The sequence below is a fragment of the Saccopteryx bilineata genome, chromosome 2 (assembly GCF_036850765.1).
Source record: "Saccopteryx bilineata isolate mSacBil1 chromosome 2, mSacBil1_pri_phased_curated, whole genome shotgun sequence".
In the NCBI taxonomy this organism is placed as follows: domain Eukaryota; kingdom Metazoa; phylum Chordata; class Mammalia; order Chiroptera; family Emballonuridae; genus Saccopteryx; species Saccopteryx bilineata.
In genome coordinates, this window is record NC_089491.1 from 327,827,827 (window position 1) to 327,847,766 (window position 19,940).

Sequence of the window (19,940 nt, forward strand, 5' to 3'; positions counted from 1 at the left end):
ATCTTTAGGGGAAAAGCTTTCAATAAGTCATCCTTAAATAAAATGTTTACTATGGACTTTTGAAGATAATCATCAGAATAAGATTTTTGTGGCCCTGGCCAGTTAGCTCAGTCAATTAGAGCATTGTCCCAAAATGATAAGATTGCGGTTTGAAACCCAGGGAAACAACCCATAAATGCACAAGTAACTAGAACAACAAATGAATGCTTCCTCTTTCTCTCTCTCTCTCTCTCTCTCTCCTCCCTCTCTCTCTCCTTTTGCTCCCTTCCTCTCTCTGTGTCTCTGAAATCAACCAATAAAATAAGAGTAAGATTTTTTTCACTGTGTTGAATCTTACCAAATAATTTTTTTCTTGTATTTATTGAAATGGTCATAGAACTATCTCTCAAGCATCTTGCTGATGAAGCCTCTAACACTATGTAGCAATAAATGTGAGAAAATTAGGAGTTGCCAGTTTCATTGCCATTTAAAAATATATATAAAACTTTTTCAATATTTCATTTCTGATTAAATATGTAACACAGCATATGTCTCTGTTTCATAGAAGTTTTGAACAGCTAAGTTCCAGAGTTGGGATCCCAGCTGAGATGTATGTTTATTACTTTGTAGGGAAACAGGCTGCATTAGATCCATTCATATTGCTGAACCTCCTGCCAAACTCAACTGACAAGTATTACACTTACAATGGCTCGCTGACCTCTCCTCCCTGCACAGACACAGTTGACTGGATTGTTTTTAAAGATACAGTTAGCATCTCTGAAAGCCAGGTAATCTTGGACATTAAAACAAATGAAGTATTTTAAAGACATCTAAAAAGAATGGTGTTCTCATCTTTACTACAGAATATGTTTTAGAGCATTTGCTAATGCCCTTGCAGCAGGAATGTTAAACTCTATGCTAAATTATCTTCTTTTCAGTTGGCTGTTTTTTGTGAAGTTCTTACAATGCAACAGTCTGGTTACGTCATGCTGATGGACTACTTACAGAATAATTTTCGGGAGCAACAGTACAAATTTTCTAGGCAGGTGTTTTCCTCTTACACTGGAAAAGAAGAGATTCATGAAGCAGGTATGTATTAAAATATACTTCATTTACAGCTCACAGATTGGATGTTGTAGGAGATAGTTGTGATACAATGGAAAACATAGATTTTTAGAAATATTTTGGTTATTAGCCGTGTAGCTCTACATAGACTGTTTAACTTCTCTGAGTGTCAGTCGCCACATTTGAAAAATGATAATTTAAAATATTACTCTTCTCCACATGAATAACCCCCATTTTCAGATGAGCCACAGTAAGATTCAGTAAGGAAGTGATTTTTCTAAAACACACAATGATAGATGGCAAAGCCACACACACCGCCAAATTCACTTCATGGCAGTTGCCTGTATTAAGAGCTATAAAGAGAAATGAATAAATGACCCAGGTGTTCAGAGCATGGGGAGATCCCGTCTGGTGATCAGGGAACCTCAGTGAGAGAACCACATTTGAGCTGAGCCTTGACATGTCATTTGGGGTTTTTATATCTTTGTTTTTAAGATACAGAAATCATTTATTCGGGTTCGATTCCCGGCCAGGGCACACAGGAGAAGCGCCCATTTGCTTCTCCACCCCTCCGCCGCGCTTTCCTCTCTGTCTCTCTCTTCCCCTCCCGCAGCCAAGGCTCCATTGGAGCAAAGATGGCCCGGGCGCTGGGGATGGCTCTGTGGCCTCTGCCTCAGGCGCTGGAGTGGCTCTGGTCGCAACATGGCGACGCCCAGGATGGGCAGAGCATCGCCCCCTGGTGGGCAGAGCGTCGCCCCTGGTGGGCGTGCCGGGTGGATCCCGGTCGGGCGCATGCGGGAGTCTGTCTGACTGTCTCTCCCTGTTTCCAGCTTCAGAAAAATGAAAAAAAAAAAAAAAAAAAAAAAAAAGAAATCATTTATTTTAACAAGTATTTTTTTAAATTAAAATCATTGGGGTGGCATTGGTTAATAATATTATACAGGTTTCAAGTGTACAGTTCCAGACACATGACCTCCACATTGCATTGTGTGCCCACCACCCAAAGTCAGATCTTCCACTGCCACCGCATATGTGGATTTTAAAGTGTTCGTCTTTTTGTTGGCAGCTCCTAGACAAGACCTAGCACCTAGTAGGGACTGACACCAAATGCACAGAATTATGGATGAATTAAAAGTGAGTCTTTTCCCCAGTTGCCTTCTTTGGAGGGAATTAACTTTGTCCTTGCCAGGCAGCGACAGAGAGGGGAGAGGACACGGGAAGGCATCCCTGCAGGGCCCTCCTTTGAAGCTGACAGTGCTCAGGAGCCTTTGAAAATGCCCAGAGGACACAATCAGTTGCATCTACTGACTTGTCCTTTTTATTGTACCCTTTGAATGGACTGGTTCATGAAAGAAAGAGTTGAAGTGGTCTTTGCGTTGGGGACTGACCTTTCCAAGTACATGGTCCTCTTTGATCTCAGCCCTGCAATGAATTTTTGGCTACGTATAATATTAATTTAATAATCCTCAACTTTTGAAGATTAGGCATTAAAATGACATGTTTTAATGTGATATTTGTGAGTGTTGTTTACCCTTTAACCACACACACACACATACACACACACACAAAGCATAAGACAGCAGTGATGAATAGCTGCATTTAATGCTATGTTGTTTCCAATTAAATTGCCCCAAAGTGAGAAAATTTAATTATATTTCTATTAGTAACACTAAATACTATAACATCCTGTCTGGTAAATAACAGACAACTGATTAGAAAAAAAGAAACTGGATTTAACCATCGCCTTTTCTAAAATGCAAATGACCAAATAACAAATTAATGTGATTTTTTGTCATATACTTATATCAGTTATATTTTATTAGAACCCTTCCAAAGCATCTGCCATTGCAAGGTAGGTCCTGCTTAGTTCTTAATAGTGTCAGTGTGCTCACTTCCCCAGCTGGCTTCCTGCTCTTGTATTGAAACCTGTGAGGTCCCCTGCAGAGGACAGACCACATCTCCCAGATTGTATTTACACATGCTCTTTCCTGTTCATGGCAAATTCTTCCCTGCTGTCTTCACTCACTGGTCAAGTCATTCTTCAACACTTAAGTAGACCATCCCATCCACTGGGGAGCCATTCTGATTCTACCTTGATTCTCACGAAGTCTGAGTCTGCCCGGGGCACAGGACTGTGCCCAACTGGAGGCGCTATACCCATATTGTACAAGACAAATTATACACATCTGAAGTTGTGTGATGTGCCCATGTGCACCTATATTGTGTGCATCCAAACCTCATAGCAGTTGGCACAGAATGCTAATTGTCTCTTTGTCTTCCCCACCTGACTCTGAGCCCCATAAAAGAGGTAACTACGTTTTTTACCTGTTTACCTCTATTGCTGAGTTACAGTAAAACTCTCATTCACTTAACATTTACTGAATAACCAAAAGAATCCAATTCCAGCCTTGGCCAGTTGGCTGAGTGGTAGAACGTTGGCCCACCGTGTGGATGTCCTAGGTTTGATTCCAGGTCACGGCACATAGGAGAAGCGCCCATTTGCTTCTCCATCCTTACCCCTGTCGCTTCTCTTTTTCTCTTTCTCTTCCCCTCCTGAAGCCATGGCTCAATTAGAGCAAGTTAGCCTCATGCATTGAGGATGGCTCCATGGCCTCTGCCAAAGGCACTAAACTAAGAAGTGCTTGGTTGCTGAGCAATGGAGCAACACCCCAGATTTGCCGAGCATTGCCCACAAGTGGGTTTGCAGGAGGGATCTTGGTCAGGGTACATGAGGGAGTCTGATTCTCCCTTCTTTTCAGTGAATAAAAATAAAAAAATAATTCATTTCCATATGATGCAAATATGGCAGGTTACACTTAATGACTGTCTATCGCACCATCCAGTGTATCTACTCATATGTCATTCTCACTTAATGTGTAACATTGTTGTTCCCACAGTTAAGTGATTAAGTCCAAAAGTAATCATAACAAAAATAGTAATGGCTGCCGTTTATTGTGAGAACCAGTGCCTTCAAGCACACTGGTGTATTGGCTGTACTCTCCTCATTTTATAATTTGTAAGTGCTTTGTCCAAGTTCACAGAACTATAAAGGACTGAGTCATTGTTTAAACCCAAGTCTTCTTGGTTTTAAAGACTTCCAAAACTCTTTCTACTATGCTTTATATTTATAGGGGAACATCATTTCTGTTTATATAATTTTGTAATGAAAACTGATGACCTTCATGGCATAAAATATTTCAAAAATAGTATTACCTTTATTCACAAAACAAAACAACTGCATTCTTGCTTGGTCCATCATGAGTGTTGGCATTCAACAGCACTTATTATCATTTGCCTTGTGCATATTTCTGCGATGCTTTCTTTTCTTAATGGATACAGTCTTCTTTCTACTTTCTTGAACTGAATTTGAGATAACAACTGAAATTTGTATTTATGCTCAGTATTTAATTTTTATTAAATCTAATCTGAAAATAAGTTTTTATTTAAATGAACATTTAAAAAAGTAGAATATATAGATAAGCAAACAAAAGAAAGTAAAAATCTTCTATAATGTTACCACCCAAAGATAACTACTATGAAGATTTCGGTGATTATCCTTCTAGTCCTGCCTCTTAAATTAAAAATTCATTATTATTTGGCCCTGGCCGGTTGACTCAGTGGTAGAGCATCAGCCTGGTATGCAGGAGTCCCAGGTTTGATTCCCGGCCAGGGCACACAGGAGAAGCACCCATCTGCTTCTCCACCCCCCCCCTCTACTTCCTCTCTGTCTCTCTCTTCCCCTCCCGCAGCCAAGGCTCCATTGGAGCAAAGTTGGCCCGGGCGCTGAGGATGGCTCTGTGGCCTCTGCCTCAGGTGCTAGAATGGCTCTGGTTGCAACAGAGTAACGCCCCAGATGGGCAGAGCATCGCCCCCTGGTGGGCATGCCGGGTGGATCCCGGTCGGGCGCATGTGGGAGTCTGACTACCTCCCCGTTTCCAACTTCAGAAAAATACCAAAAAAAAAAATTCATTACTATTTCACATAGAAATTAAACTGCACTACATATATCTGTTTATTGATTTTGTTTTATTCCGTGATATAAATATAATGTTATCACGCCATTCTTTATGTATAGTAGTATTTCATTGTGCAGTCATAACAACTTGCTAAATCAGCTTCTCAGATTTGGACATTCAGGTTACATTTATATATTTTATCATGATAAGTATCTAACATTCTCATTTTGACCAATGGAAAAATAGGAGTTGGTGTGAAAATTGTCAGAATTCTTCTCTCGGTAAATGCATTGTAGAAAGGTATATTTTGCAAAACTACATTGCAAATAATTGCAAAAATAAATTACAAGCTATTGTGAGATGTGTATATTCATGTAAACTTCTTGAGAGTAGGAATCAAGCTTTATTTAATTTTGCATTCATAGCAGGAACTCAACAAGTGTTTGTGCATGAATATGTTTTACTAAAACTTCAGTCCTCAATGTTTGCATTTTTATGCAGAGCTGCCGTTTATTAGAAAGGCATGTGTTTTTTGGCATGATGGAGTGCTCACTGGCTTTTCTAAGAATCACAGAATTTAGTAGAACCCTTGGGTCTTGAAGGAGTTAATAAAAGCTGTCTTTTTGATCATGAGAAATATATAATATGTGAATAACTACACGGTGTGAATGTAGAGCAGGTGACTTTCACCTTTGCCCCAGGCACCACTTGCTTTCCCACTGCCCTCGTAGTCTACTCATGAGACTCTTTCACTGAGAAGTAGGGGCCCGGCCCTGGCCAGTTGACTCAGCAGAAGAGTGTCAGCTTGGCCCCAGATGGGCAGAGCATTGACCCCAGACCAGGGCTGTTGGGTGAATACCAGTCAGAGCACATGCGGGAGTCTGTCTCTCTATCTCCCCTCTTCTCACTTGGAAAAGAAGAAGCAGGGGCCCTTGAAGCACAGTGGGGAAATGCATGGGCTTTAAAGACCAGTAGGCTTTTAGATTCAAACCCGAGTGCAGTATGTATTAGTTATATAAAAGTTGTCAATTTGCTTAATGTATCAAAACTTCAGTCCTTCACCTATAAAATGGGAGTAAAATGCCACCTTGTAGGGTTGTTGTGGAGTAAATGAACTAAAGTCTGCAAAGCAGAGCAGTCCTTTGAACATAATGTGCTCCAGATAATAGCTGTTATTATTGTAATGTGTGTACATACTTGTGTGTATGTGTGTGTGCATATATATGTCTGTATTTCAGGGGCAAGTAATCACAGCAAGTATGGGGTGCTAGTCAAGTTTTCTGTGTTTAAGGCTCTTATTCGTTGAGGCTCTTACAAGTCTAAATTTACTCCATATATTATTTGCTAACATTATAATATATTTAATGCAAACTTTTAAATATACATATGTATATAAGTGGTTTTGGAGGCAGGGTAGCATAAAAGAAGTGTCTTTCTACTATAATGTTGTGTTTGAGCAATGAAAAATTTTCTGTTAATTCCTTGAAAAATGTCATGATGAATTATACATCAGCATACCTTTTTGAAGGTCAGTAGCTGTAAATAGCATTCATTAATGGCGCAAGTACATTAACACGATGCTCTAGCTTTATACAGAAAAGTGACATTAAGATTGTTTACTTCTTTGAAGACTATATATTACAAATCACATTATTGACAAGGTGACTTTATAGCCCAAGAGAAGATTGACCGAGTTAGGTAGAATTTGAAAGGTTTCTTTTGACTCTATATCTCAACTGAATGATGGAATCATTTAAAGCTGTAATCCAGTGACAGATCAATTTCTAGTTATTATTTTTAACAGCTGTGGCAATGTTTATATTCGTTTTATTAAGATCTGTCACTCCCTGAGGGGAAATCACAACCTGAATATTGTTTTCTCTGTCTGTAAACCTCACATAGTTTTCAAAGTGCCTGTCTCGATATTTTTATTTATTTTTTGTATTTTTCTGAAGCTGGAAACAGGGAGAGACAGTCAGACAGACTCCCACATGCGCCCGACCGGGATCCACCTGGCACGCCCACCAGGGGCAACGCTCTGCCCACCAGGGGGCGATGCTCTGCTCCTCTGGGGCGTCCCTCTGCCTCGACCAGAGCCACTCTACCGCCTGGGGCAGAGGCCAAGGAGCCATCCCCAGCACCCAGGCCATCTTTGCTCCAATGGAGCCTTGGCTGCGGGAGGGAAAGAGAGAGACAGAGAGGAAGGAGGGGGGATGGGGGAGAAGCAAATGGGCGCTTCTCCTATGTGCCCTGGCCGAATCGAACCCAGGTCCCCCGCACGCCAGGCCGACGCTCTACCGCTGAGCCAACCGGCTAAGGCCTCGATATTTTTTTTTTAAACGGTGCTCATACACTTCAGAGATGTGGTGGACTTATCAGTGTGCATTCTCAAAGAACTTTGTCATGGGTCGTGTTAAACTGCACCAAACTTCAAGTCAGTAATAACTGGGTAAAAACTTAGTAACATCTAAGGCAACTGTGACATTTTCTGTGCCACTCCCCAGAATCACCATTCTGTCTTTTCATTTTTACTTATAACCCATGGAGCTCGAATTGGACCTGCCCCCTCCGGGCAGACTGCCCTTCTTCCTAGATGGGCACGTGGTGCAGCCAAGCAGGGGATGCGTATCTGCCCGTGACTGTGGGCGTCAACTCTCACGATTAGCTGGGAGACTTGTCACACCAAAGAGTTGTCATGGTCTCCTCCTTTGTACTTCTCCTCTTCTTTTTTTTTCCCTTTTCCACTTTTTTCTTGTTTGTCACACCCAGTGCTTTGCTTATTAATATTTCAATATAAAAGTTAAAGGCTATCACAGGAATGAGCTTCTGAGAGGTAGGGACAGCATCACCTGCAGCAAGTGGAGGAGAATTGAAGTGTTTAAGGGAGACCTTTCATTGCTCCCTGAAAAAGGAGACTCCATCCCCATTCTTTATATGTAAGGGTCCTTTGCATTGTACCGAAGCACTTATTTTACTCCATGTGACTTGACATGGACTCCAGGCCTGTCGTAGCCCGCTTCATGGTCAAGGACTTGCAGAAACCAGATTCTCATTCTTAGCTAGCGTTCCTTAAAGAATCAGTAACTGTGACCCAGATCACGTGTAGCTTGGGGAAAGGATTGGGGGAGTGTGAATCGGTCCTTCTATAGGAAATGAGACTTCAACATAGTCTGAACTCCCCATAATCAAGGAAATTACATTTCGTGTTACTGTTTTGTTATATTAATTGGTAGCTTGTATTTGGTGTCTGAATATGTTGATCTGGAAAACCCTTCTTGATTTTAAATCTAGATAATGTGGTCTATAATGTGTTTGTCCTACTGATAAAATAATTAAACTAATTGCAATAAGAAATATAATGGAAACCTAGAAATTTTAGTGTAAATTAATAATTAATTTCATGGTAATTACCCAGTTTTGTGTTTGAACACAAGGTAGTGTATGTATATGAAATTAACTAGATTGTTATTTAAAAGGCCCAGTCCTACCTTCTAGGAAGAAGATCTTACCCTTTGGCCAGATCACAGACTATAAACAGAAGGATAGGCTTATCTTTTGAATACAATCTAACTATAAATCTGTGTCCCATAAAATCTGTGTTTCACATTATACGAAGTGAAATAAGTAAATCAGAAAAAACCAGGAACTGCATTATTCCATATGTAGGTGGGACATAAAAGTGAGACATTGATAAGAGTGTGGTGGTTACGGGGGGAGGGGGGAGAGGGAGAGGGAAAGGGGGGAAGGGGAGGGGCACAAAGAAAACTAGATAGAAGGTGACAGAGGACAATCTGACTTTGGGTGATGGGTATGCAACATAATTAAACGACAAGATAACCTGGACATGTTATCTTTGATCCTGATTTATTGATGTCGCCCCATTAAAAAAATAAAATTATTTAAAAAAATCTGTGTTTCAGTATCTAAAAGAAAAGATTTAACAGCAGCTCTACAATATGCTACTAAGTTACTGATTTATTATCAATAAACAAAAAAGATGTTTTAAAACTCATTTAAAATTAAAATACCACCTGACCAAGTAGTGGCACAGTGGATAGAGCGTTGGACTGGGGTGCAGAGGACCCAGGTTCAAAACCCCTAGTTCACTGGCTTGAGTGCGGGCTCATCTGGCTTGAGCACAGACTCACCAGCTTGAGCGCGGGGTCACTGGCTTGAGCATGAGATCATAGACGTGACCTCATGGTCGCTGGCTTGAGCCCAAAGGTCACTGGCTTAAAGCCCAAGATTGCTGGCTTGAGCTTAAGGTCATTGGCTTGAGCAAGGGGTCACTGCTCTGTTGTAGCCCCCCAGTCAAGGCACATATGAGAAAGCAATCAATGAATAAGTAAGGTGCCGCAAAGAAGATTTGATGCTTCTCATCTCTCTCCCTTCCTGTCTGTCCCTATCTGTCCCTCTCTCTGGCTCTCTCTGGCGCGCGCTCTCTCTCTCTCTCTCTCTCTCTCTCTCACTAAAAAAATAAAATAAAATATAAATGTAAACTATATTTTAAATTACCAATAACCTCTTGTAGATCTATAAAGTAGACAGTAAAGCAAAGAAAACCTGATCAGTATAGCTTTCTATTTTAGGATCCTACTTTATGCAAATCCTGATTCTTCTACTATGAAGCATCTGTGATTTCCACTATTAAGATCAACATAGACATTTGACTAAAGAAGTTTGTGCTATTTAGGCAGTAGTCCTTTGGATATTTTGCAGCTAATTTTTATATTTTTCTCAAGTGAGTTTTATGTGCATTTGTACAACTTTAATACATCTTAAGATCACTTCATTTTGGAGGAAGAGAATAGTTAACTTTAAATCATTCCCACTCTCTAAAACTTAGGTGTTTTGAGGGCAAAATCTACAAATGGTCTTGTCCAGCATCTCTTCCAACCTTCTGAAATGAACTTGAGGATCACTGAAAGCAAAACGGAAGCAATTGCTTTCTTACAATGACAGCTTCTGTGAGTGGCTCCCATTTATTTGAGATGATATGATGATCTTCTGCCATCCAGTGGACACTAACGAAAGTGTCACTAGATAGAGTAAAATTGATGTAGTCTGGACGTAAATTAGAATACATTTTATTCTGAATTCATGTTTTTTGATAACAGAATAATTGTCCTCTTATTTCCAAATGACCACCCTACCCTAATCTTTGATAAACAAACAAACAAAATTATAGTTAAAAGAGAGATCAATCTTGTGTCTCATATAGTTATATAAGCATTTATACAGAGTGCATATATTTATATTTTTCTGAATCATTCATATACCATTACTAGCATACATCCATTTGCTCAATAGTGTTTAGTGTTAATACTAAATACTGTGTAAAATTTGTTTTAATTCATAGACTAATTGTTAGTTTGGGGTGCCCTCTTGTGTTCATGAGATAAACTATAGCCTAGTATGGAGATAAGGCTTTTTGGTGATATTTAGATGCTCCTGAGACAAATTTTCATTGAGTCTGCGGAATAGTTTTTGTAGCAGTGGCAACTGGGTGACCTAAGTCAACAGTGTGACCACATCCAGTGGCTTTGTAACTTCAAGTATCCCCTGAAAACAAGACTTCTACTTTGTGAGCATAGTAAGTAGTTTTTGGCCTTAGTCACCTTCGTCTCCCTCTCTTTTGCAAATCTGTCTGGCCTATGAGGAGATATATTTATTACTTTGCTTCATTTGCACAATATCACAAATTTCTGTAATTTTCACAATTAGTCCAAACTATCACATTATGGATGTATTTTCAGAAAGTATCAGAGTTCTCTTCCTGTTGGAACTAAGTTTTGGGCAACATTCCCAGGCTTGAATTCTATTTTTATTCCCTGAAAGATTTTCAAAATATTATTTTTTCAGATGCAGCAAATAAACCTTCTAATTCCCTGAAATGAATTGATTAATAAATTTATTATGGAAAAGTGGGATTTTTTCCAGCAGATCTGAAAAATACTGAAATGATAGTTTTACTTGTTCTCTTATAGTTCTCTCTGGTTGGAAATTTAAAATCATTTCAAAGATTTCTGTCAACAAACTATCCAGTAGTAGACCATCTTTTATAACTAAAATTCTCCTCGTCCCAAGCTAAACACATTTGTCAGGTACCTAACATGAGAAATAAAGGCACTATAATCTCTTAAGTGTCTTTTGTTCATTTATTTCCAAAAATGAAATCATGCCAGATATATTCAAGACAGTGCTCTAAGTCAACCTAGAGATAAAAACTAAAGTTTTTATGTTTATAATCTGCTAGAGGAATTAAGACCTATTCAGAAAAAAATAATATAAGAGAACATGCAATTACTCCAATAACAGTAGTAAAGCAAAGCAGACTGCTGAAAATGACAAATCACTTTGGCAGAGGTCAGAGCATTTGACTGAGAACTTTCCTGAATAGGAAGGTACAACTTGAACAGATATAGTTTGAAAGGAAGAGGTATTTCATATAAAGGAAATGGCCTAAATAAAACTCCACAGTGGGTAAGTGCAACTTTTTACATTCTATTGAAATAAGATACAACAAAATTTTTCATGGAATATGTTTTACTTGTTAAAATCCTAGAGGCTGACAGTTATATCAATAATTGTATTTTTTTTTCCTCTCTGAAGTTTGTAGTTCAGAACCAGAAAATGTTCAGGCTGACCCAGAGAATTACACCAGCCTCCTTGTCACATGGGAGAGACCTCGGGTCGTTTATGACACCATGATCGAGAAGTTTGCTGTCCTTTACCAGCGGTTAGAAGGGACAGACCAGACCAAGCATGAGTTTTTGACAGATGGCTATCAAGACCTGGTAACTATAAGATCAGTCATTTCTTGTATTGTTAATATTACAGTTTCATTTCCGAGGGAAGATCTTAAAAGTGATTGTTTAGTGTTGCCCTCATTACTTTAGACTTTGTATGAAGCTCTCGGAGAAAGCGAAAAAGACGCTATCTTACATTATATCAAAACCTACAGTGAATCACACTAGGTTCTTATTTATGTTTTGAATTACAGGAGTCTATGGCTTTGCCAACAACAACATTACAGAGCAGACACATGTGGAACACTTAGGAACTAGAGATCCTCTAATGCGCCTTCTCTTTATTTATAAAGGGATTCACAGAGCAGTTTAATTCCTTGGCTGGGATCTCACGGCTGTGGGAAGAACTAGGCCCAGAGTCTCAGTGCTTTGAAACCACCGTGTATTATTTCGTTGTCATACTGCACCAGCACAAGGAAAATACAGCAGGGGTCTCAAAACACCTCTTTTGGGCATCAAAGTTTCAAATAGCCCAGGTGAAGTCATTTGAGACAGAACTTTCAGGTCACGAGGCAGATAATCCTCAGGGAAGATTCACCTTCTTTTTCTCCACCCATGCACATGAACTAAGGAAAATAAAGTACTGATTCCTTCTGTGACCTGGGCATCTCAGTAGTGAACTTTGCCTTCATAAGAAAGTGTTGTTCATAGACTGGGGGTTGAGAAACGCCATCTGGGTGTGACTCTAGGAAGAATCCACTGCAGGTCAAATACATTGAACTTGTATTCAGACAGCTAGAGCCCCACATACTCTAGGAATCGGCCTTTAAATAAAAACTGTCCCTGTTATCATGGTGTTGAATATCATATGGACAAAATAATTAAAACTTGCAGCAAGATTTTAATTCTGTTTACTAAAACAGAGAAATTTTAAACTGGGAAAGTTTTGGAATTTATGGGAAAATATTATTTTTGATTTCATAATGATGTTAAGATACTGTTTCTTTTTGGCTTCTATATTGTTGGGATAAAGAGATAAGTTGGTTTTCATTGTGTTTTTCACATTTTGCTCCCTGCAAATGCTACATGTTTATTTGTCTAAAATATTAATTTGCAGGTTTTAAAAATTGTTTATGAATTTTATGAATTCTAGTTAAACATGAAACTTTCTAAAGATAAATCAGATTTTTTAAAAGCTAAAAAGTGCTTAGTTTTTTAGTAGTTTTTCAACTTAATATCACATAAACATTTTCTTTAGTTAATAAACTATAAATATTTCTCATTGACAAATAAGAAATAGTTTTCTAATGACAAATGTCTGTATTGATAGTACTCTTTGAAAGTAACACCATCATACAGTTATTGACATCTTTATTTCAGGGTGCTATTCTCAGTAACTTACTACCCAACGTGAGTTATGTTCTTCAAATAGTAGCCATATGCACTAATGGCTTATTTGGAAAATACAGTGACCAGCTGATTGTTGACATGCCTTCCAATGACCTTGGTAAGTGATCACCTAATATGCCTTTATATCAATACTATCAAAGTAAATGAGGCTAGTTTAATTTACTAGAAGTATTGGTGCTTTCTTTCTGATTTTATATCCTGTTGGCCACGAGGCAACATTTTTTTTAATCTGAATTACAACTAATTTTGTGAAACATGGAACCCATGTTTCATTCAGCAGGTCCGGGACAGGACCATCAGTATTATTCTGAATATCAAAATTTTCTATTTGTGAAGAAAAGCAGCAGAATCTTTTGTAATGTCTATGATGATCATCAAATGAAAATAACTATGTAAACATTAGGACATTTATTTGGGGGGAAGGTGGAGGAGGTTAAAGTGGGGATAGTGGTAATGGACAAAGACTGACTTGGGGGTGTACACATTGTAAGTGTACAGAGATGTGTTGTAGAATTAGGCATCTGAAACCTGTATAATTATGTTAGCCAGTGTCAACCCAATAAAATTCAATTTAAAAAAAAGACTTTATTTTGAGTAATGAAGATTTGGCTTCATTTATGTTTATTTCTTTTTCCAGCCCCCAAAGCATTTTGTAGTAAGTATAGACATGATACTAGGATCATGTGAGGTACGTTGAGCTATCTATACAAAGCATCTCAACAGTTTATCTTAGATAACTTTTGTAATTTGGTTGGAGGTGGGTGGAAGTGTTTTCTTCTTAGTTGATTTCCTGGTTTTATTTCAGAAAAGCAAAATAAAAAGTTATTTCTAATTGTATTTGATTTGCATGCATCTTCTCTGAGTATTATGGAAAAACCTTTTGATCTCAAAGCATATGCAATAATTAAATAAATTGCTATTAATATTTGACAATTTATAAATTTATATAATTAAATTAAAATCTTCATTAGTATAAGTAGTCTTTTAAAAAATGGAATTAATGGGGTGATTCCAAGATGGCAGCAGAGTAGGCAAACACATAGACTGCCACCTCCCATGACCAAACTGGATTACAAATTAATTTAAGAACAATCATCATGAAAAACCAACTTTAGACTAAAAGAACAGGACTTCAAAACCAAAGAACACAGAAGAATTCACACTGATCCTGGTAGGGAGTATCGGGGTGCAGTGGGGGTTCCCTTGCTCCTGGGAGGCTGAGGCTGAGGGTCCAGATAGGCTCCCATTGCAAGGAGAGAAACCCTGAGAGGCAAGATCCTCAGTCCCTGAACCGAAGCCCCAGCCTAGAAACCTAGGGACTGGAGGAGACAGCCTGACAGCATTGAGTGGGGAGAATAGTGAGAGTTCTGTTAGTGGGAAGTGGCTGGTGAAAGAAATTGCAGCCTTAAAGGGCCAGTGCAGAAAATATTGCTCACAGCCACTTTCCTGGGGCTCCAGGGGCAAGGAGGGCTGAAAACACAGGTGTTGTATGAGGAAAGTGGGGAGATTGAGACACAGAGACACAAACAGTGACAGGGAGAAGAAAACCTGGGCTGACTTGAGCTAGGCTGAGTCATTCTCCAGTGTCGAGGGGGCTATAGCTAAAGTGGGGGTCACTCCTTCCAACCTGCACAAGCCTAGCATAAAACCAGTGGACCCACCTCCAAAAAGTTCTCCAGCTCCAATCAGCATGAAAGGTTGTTCAGAAAGGAGAAAGTTAAAAGAAGAGGCAGTGACACCTCCCCCTTCATACTGAGAACATGCTCTGCCCCTGGAGAGGCATCGGGCAGACCACACATTCAGAATCTCAGAGGTCACACCCACCACATTCTTTTTTTTTTTTTTTTTTTTTTCATTTTTCTTAAGCTGGAAACAGGGAGAGACAGTCAGACAGACTCCCGCATGCGCCCGACCGGGATCCACCCGGCACGCCCACCAGGGGCGACGCTCTGCCCACCAGGGGGCGATGCTCTGCCCATCCTGGGCATCGCCATGTTGCGACCAGAGCCACTCTAGCGCCTGAAGCAGAGGCCACAGAGCCATCCCCAGCGCCTGGGCCATCTTTGCTCCAATGGAGCCTTGGCTGCGGGAGGGGAAGGGAGAGACAGAGAGGAAAGCGCGGCGGAGGGGTGGAGAAGCAAATGGGCGCTTCTCCTGTGTGCCCTGGCCGGGAATCGAACCCGGGTCCTCCACACGCTAGGCCGACGCTCTACCGCTGAGCCAACCAGCCAGGGCCCCCACCACATTCTTGGATACAGTTTCCACTAAAAAAAAAAAAGATACACCCACTTCCCCCCCTCCTAAACTCAGAAGCCCCCTGCTGTAATCAGCAAACACAGATGCTGCCTGATGGACTCAGCAAACAACAACAAGGAAATTAAGACTTTTAAGCAGTTTTACTAGTTAAGAAGAATTAAAACCCAAGCAACAAGCAGAAACTGAGGAATAGCCCGACCAGGTGGTGGCACAGTGGATGGAGCATCAGACTGGGATGCAGAGGACCCAGGTTGGAGACCCTGAAGTGGTCAGCTTGAGTGCGGACTCATCTGGTTTGAGCAAAAAGCTCACCAACTTGAGCCCAAGGTTGCTGGCTCAAGCAAGGGGTTACTCAGTCTGCAGAAGGCCCACGGTCATGGCACATATGAGAAAGGAATCAATGAACAACTAAGGTGTCACAACAAAAAACTGATAATTGATGCTTCTTGTCTCTCTTTATTCCTGTCTGTCCCTATCTATCCCTCTCTCTGACTCTCTCTCTGTCTCTGAAAAAAAAAAGGCTGAGGAATAAAGTCTGGGAGGAGAAGCCGCATTTCAAAAACCAACCTCAGACCCACAACTCTAACAAGCTTGCAAACCACACACAGAAAGAATGGGAAGACAGAGGAATGTAAACAATATGAATCAACAAGAAAAATCCCCAGAAAAAGAACTGAATGAGATGGAAGTAATCAAATTATTGGTTGCAGAGTTTAAAATAATGATTGTTAGGGTACATAAAGAATCTCAAAGCTACAATGGGTAGACTTAATGAGCAACTAAATAAAGAAATTGCAAGCATCAAAAAGGACTCTGAAATCATAAAAAAGAATGAATCATTTATGGCAATTACAATATCAGAAATAAAGACTACACTAGAAGGAATCAACAGCAGGCTAGATGAAGCAGAGGATCGAATCAGCTAATTAGAGGACAAGATAAATAAAACACAGAAACAGAGCACCAAAAAGAAAAGAGGTTCAAAATGTCTGAGGAAATTGTAAGAGAACTCTGTAACAATATGAAGAGAAATAACATCTGCATCCTAAGGGTTCCTGAAGGAGAAGAGAAAGAACAAGGGATAAAGAACCTGATTGAAGAAATCATAGCTGAAAACTTTCCTAAGTTGATGAAGGAAAAAGTCATACAAGTTCAAGAAACACAGAGAGTCCCTATAAAAAGAAACCCTTGCCTGACCAGGTGGTGGCGCAGTGCATAGAGCATTGGACTGGGATGCCGAGGACCCAGGTTCAAGACCCTGAGGTCGCCAGCTTGAGCATGGGCTCATCTGGTTTGAGCAAAAGCTCACCAGCTTGGACCCAAGGTCACTGGCTCGAGCAAGGGGTTACTCAGTCTGCTGAAGGCCCGTGGTCAAGGCACATATGAGAAAGCAATCAATGAACAACTAAGGTGTCATAATGTGCAATGAAAAACTAATGATTGGTGTTTCTCATCTCTCCATTCCTGTTTGTCTGTCCCTGTCTATCCCTCTCTCTGACTCTCTCTCTGTCTCTGAAAAAAAAAAAAAAAGAAAGAAACCCAATGAGGCCTACATCAAGACACATCATAATTAAAATACAAAAGTTAAGAGATAAAGAAAAAATACTAAAAGCAGCAAGAGAAAAGAAGTCAGTTACCTATAGAGTAGCCCCCATAAGGATGACATCGAACTTTTCAACAGAAATATCTGAGGCCAGAGGAGAATGGCAAGAAATATTTAAAGTAATGCAAAACAAGAGCCTACATCCAAGACTTCTTTATCCATCAAGATTATTGTTTAAAATTGAAAGAGAAATGTAAAGCTTCCCAGACAAAAAAAAAAAAAACTCAAGGAATTCATTACAACCAAACCAGTACTTCAGGAAATATAAAGGGGGGCTTGCTGTAGAAATAGCAAAGGAAAAAAGAAATAGAGAAAAAGAGAATTATAAATCTAAAGAATAAAATGGCAATAAACAACTACATATGAATAATAACCTTAAATGTAAATGGATTAAATGCTCCAATCAAAAGACATAAGGTAGCTGCATGGATAAGAAAATAAGACCTGTACATATGCTGCCTACAAGAGACCCACCTCAGAACAAAAGATACACATAGACTGAGAGTAAAGGGATGGAAAAAAATATTTCACGCAAACGGAAAGAAAAAAAAAGCTGGGGTAGCAATACTAATATCTGACAAAATAAACTTTAAAACAAAGGCTATAGTAAAAGATAAAGAAGGTCACTAAGTAATGATAAAAGGAGCATTACAACAGGAAGATATAACTATTATAAATATATATGTGCCTAATATAAGAGCATGAAAATATATAAAACAGATGTTGATGGACAAAAAGGGTGAGATCAACTGCAATACTATAATAGTAGGGGATTTTAATACCCCATTAACATCAATGGATAGAACCTCCAGACAGAAAATTAACAAAGAAACAGCAGCCTTAAATGACACACTCGATCAACTGGATTTAATAAATATCTTTAGAACCTTTCACCCCAAAGCAGCAGAATATACATTCTTTTCAAGTGCTCACGGTACATTATCTAGTATAGACTACATGTTAGGACACAAAACAAGTCTTAATAAATTTGAGAAGATTGAAATCATATCAAGCATCTTCTCTGATCAAAACGGCATGAAACTAGAAATCAACTACAATAGAAAAACTGGAAAACATTCAAACACTTGGAGACTAAACAGCATGCTATTAAATAATGAATGGGTTAACAATGACATCAAGAAAGAAATAAAAAACTTCCTTGAAACAAGTGAAAATGAACATACAACTCAAAATTTATGGAACATAGCAAAAGCAGTCCTGAGAGGGAAGTTCATAGCATTACAGGCATACCTTAAGAAGCAAGAAAAAGCTCAATAGGAAAAGGGAGAAGGTGGTGGGGGAGGGGGCAATGGGAGTATCAAGGAGAACAAGGGGGGAAGGAGGGAGATATATTCGGGAGTACACTTGTAACTATTTAAACACAACAAATTAAAATCAATAAAAATGAAATTATGTATGTATTATATATGTATGTGTATGCACACATGTGTATACACATACACATTATACATATACATTTTTATAAATATATTCAAATATATATATACATAAATAAATGCAAATGTTCTTTGGTCATTCCTGTCATGATGCTACTCATTGAAATTTTTACAAGTTTTAATAGAAATGAATGGCTACAAAATATTAAGTATAGCATGTTTCAGTTTTACATATGGATGGACAACTGAAGTGTGTTGGTTTGCCTTTGTAGTCCATATGCTACATCATGGACTTTAATCCATTGTGAGCCTGTTCACTAATTATTACATCATAGTGTTCTTACCAATTGAATTTTTAATTTAAAGAATAAATGTCACAGCATTAGATGTTAGATTATGTATTTTCCCAAACAATGGGCTACAAACCTTGCCAAGATATTTCCCAAGTTAAAACATTGGTGGCTTAAGAATATTACCACTATTATGATGGCAATGTCATTATTTAATAATATTTCTTATGACCTGCCTCATAGCCTGGGTATCACCTTCTTTCTTATTGCTCTTATTAAGCATTGTTTTTTTCAAAATCAGATTATTTTTAAATGGAATCTGAGCTCTAAGTCTTATTAAAAGGTATCAAAATCACTGACCATGCTTTCAGCTGTCCTATCTCATACTCCTCCACTAAATGTCCCTCACCAAAGTTCCCCACATCGACCCAGAAAATGTCTTTAGCAGTGCAGCACTGACCATGTTGCTTAGTATCATATGTAAATTGGTGAAATATTGCATATAAAAATCTTCTCTAATCCTATTATGTTTTACGATATGAATTATGTTGACTACATTCACTTGATTTTACTGATTTCTGTACACAAAACAATTCCCTGGTAATTTACAAAAAATAGTTATTATTAGCTATTTATATTATGCTCTTTCTGATTCTGTCCACTATGACAAAACTTTAAACATTCAGAATTTTTTTTTCTTTTGAGAAATTTACTGCATATGAAAAAATAGATCAAAGGTCAGTTTTCTACAAAAGTGATTTCTGTGTGATCCTTTTAGACTGAATCTGTGTTGGCACAAAGTACAATATTCTTGTATCATTTGTAGCTCTTTCACATTAGTACAAAATAATAGATATTATAACTTAATTTCTATTTATTTAAAGGATCGAGACGATATTGAACTAATGAGATGCTAGTGTGGCCACACCATTTGATCTCCATGAATGTCTCAATTCTTTAAACCTTTTGTACTGTAATGATGTTTTAATAAAAGGCAGTATTTGATTTGATGTTCACTATGCTATTATTCCTCTTAAAACCCAAACATTGAAGACTTAGGTAAATTATTTTTTATTATTCTTTCAAAAAGTACTTCCTCCAAAGCCAATTTACCCAAAGTTTGGGGTCTTCCTGATTTTTTTTTTTCTTCCTGATTTTTATAGAGAAAACATTGGTTCTCTGAGAACTCATTCTTTCTGAACTTGAAGGTTGCAGTGGCATTTTAACACTCGTAT

General features: G+C 38.7%; 1 protein-coding gene across 4 annotated transcripts in view; it reads left to right on the forward strand.

Annotated features, from left to right (window-relative positions):
• PTPRZ1 (protein tyrosine phosphatase receptor type Z1) overlaps window positions 1-19,940 on the forward strand; it is a 192,373-nt gene that overhangs the window by 118,131 nt on the left and 54,302 nt on the right. For all 4 annotated transcript variants that reach the window (XM_066262186.1, XM_066262187.1, XM_066262188.1 and 1 more), the window contains exons 7-10: window positions 610-767; window positions 918-1,068; window positions 11,613-11,797; window positions 13,130-13,256. In XM_066262186.1, the coding sequence (XP_066118283.1) occupies window positions 610-767; window positions 918-1,068; window positions 11,613-11,797; window positions 13,130-13,256 (621 nt within the window). The remainder of the gene's footprint in view (window positions 1-609; window positions 768-917; window positions 1,069-11,612; window positions 11,798-13,129; window positions 13,257-19,940) is intronic.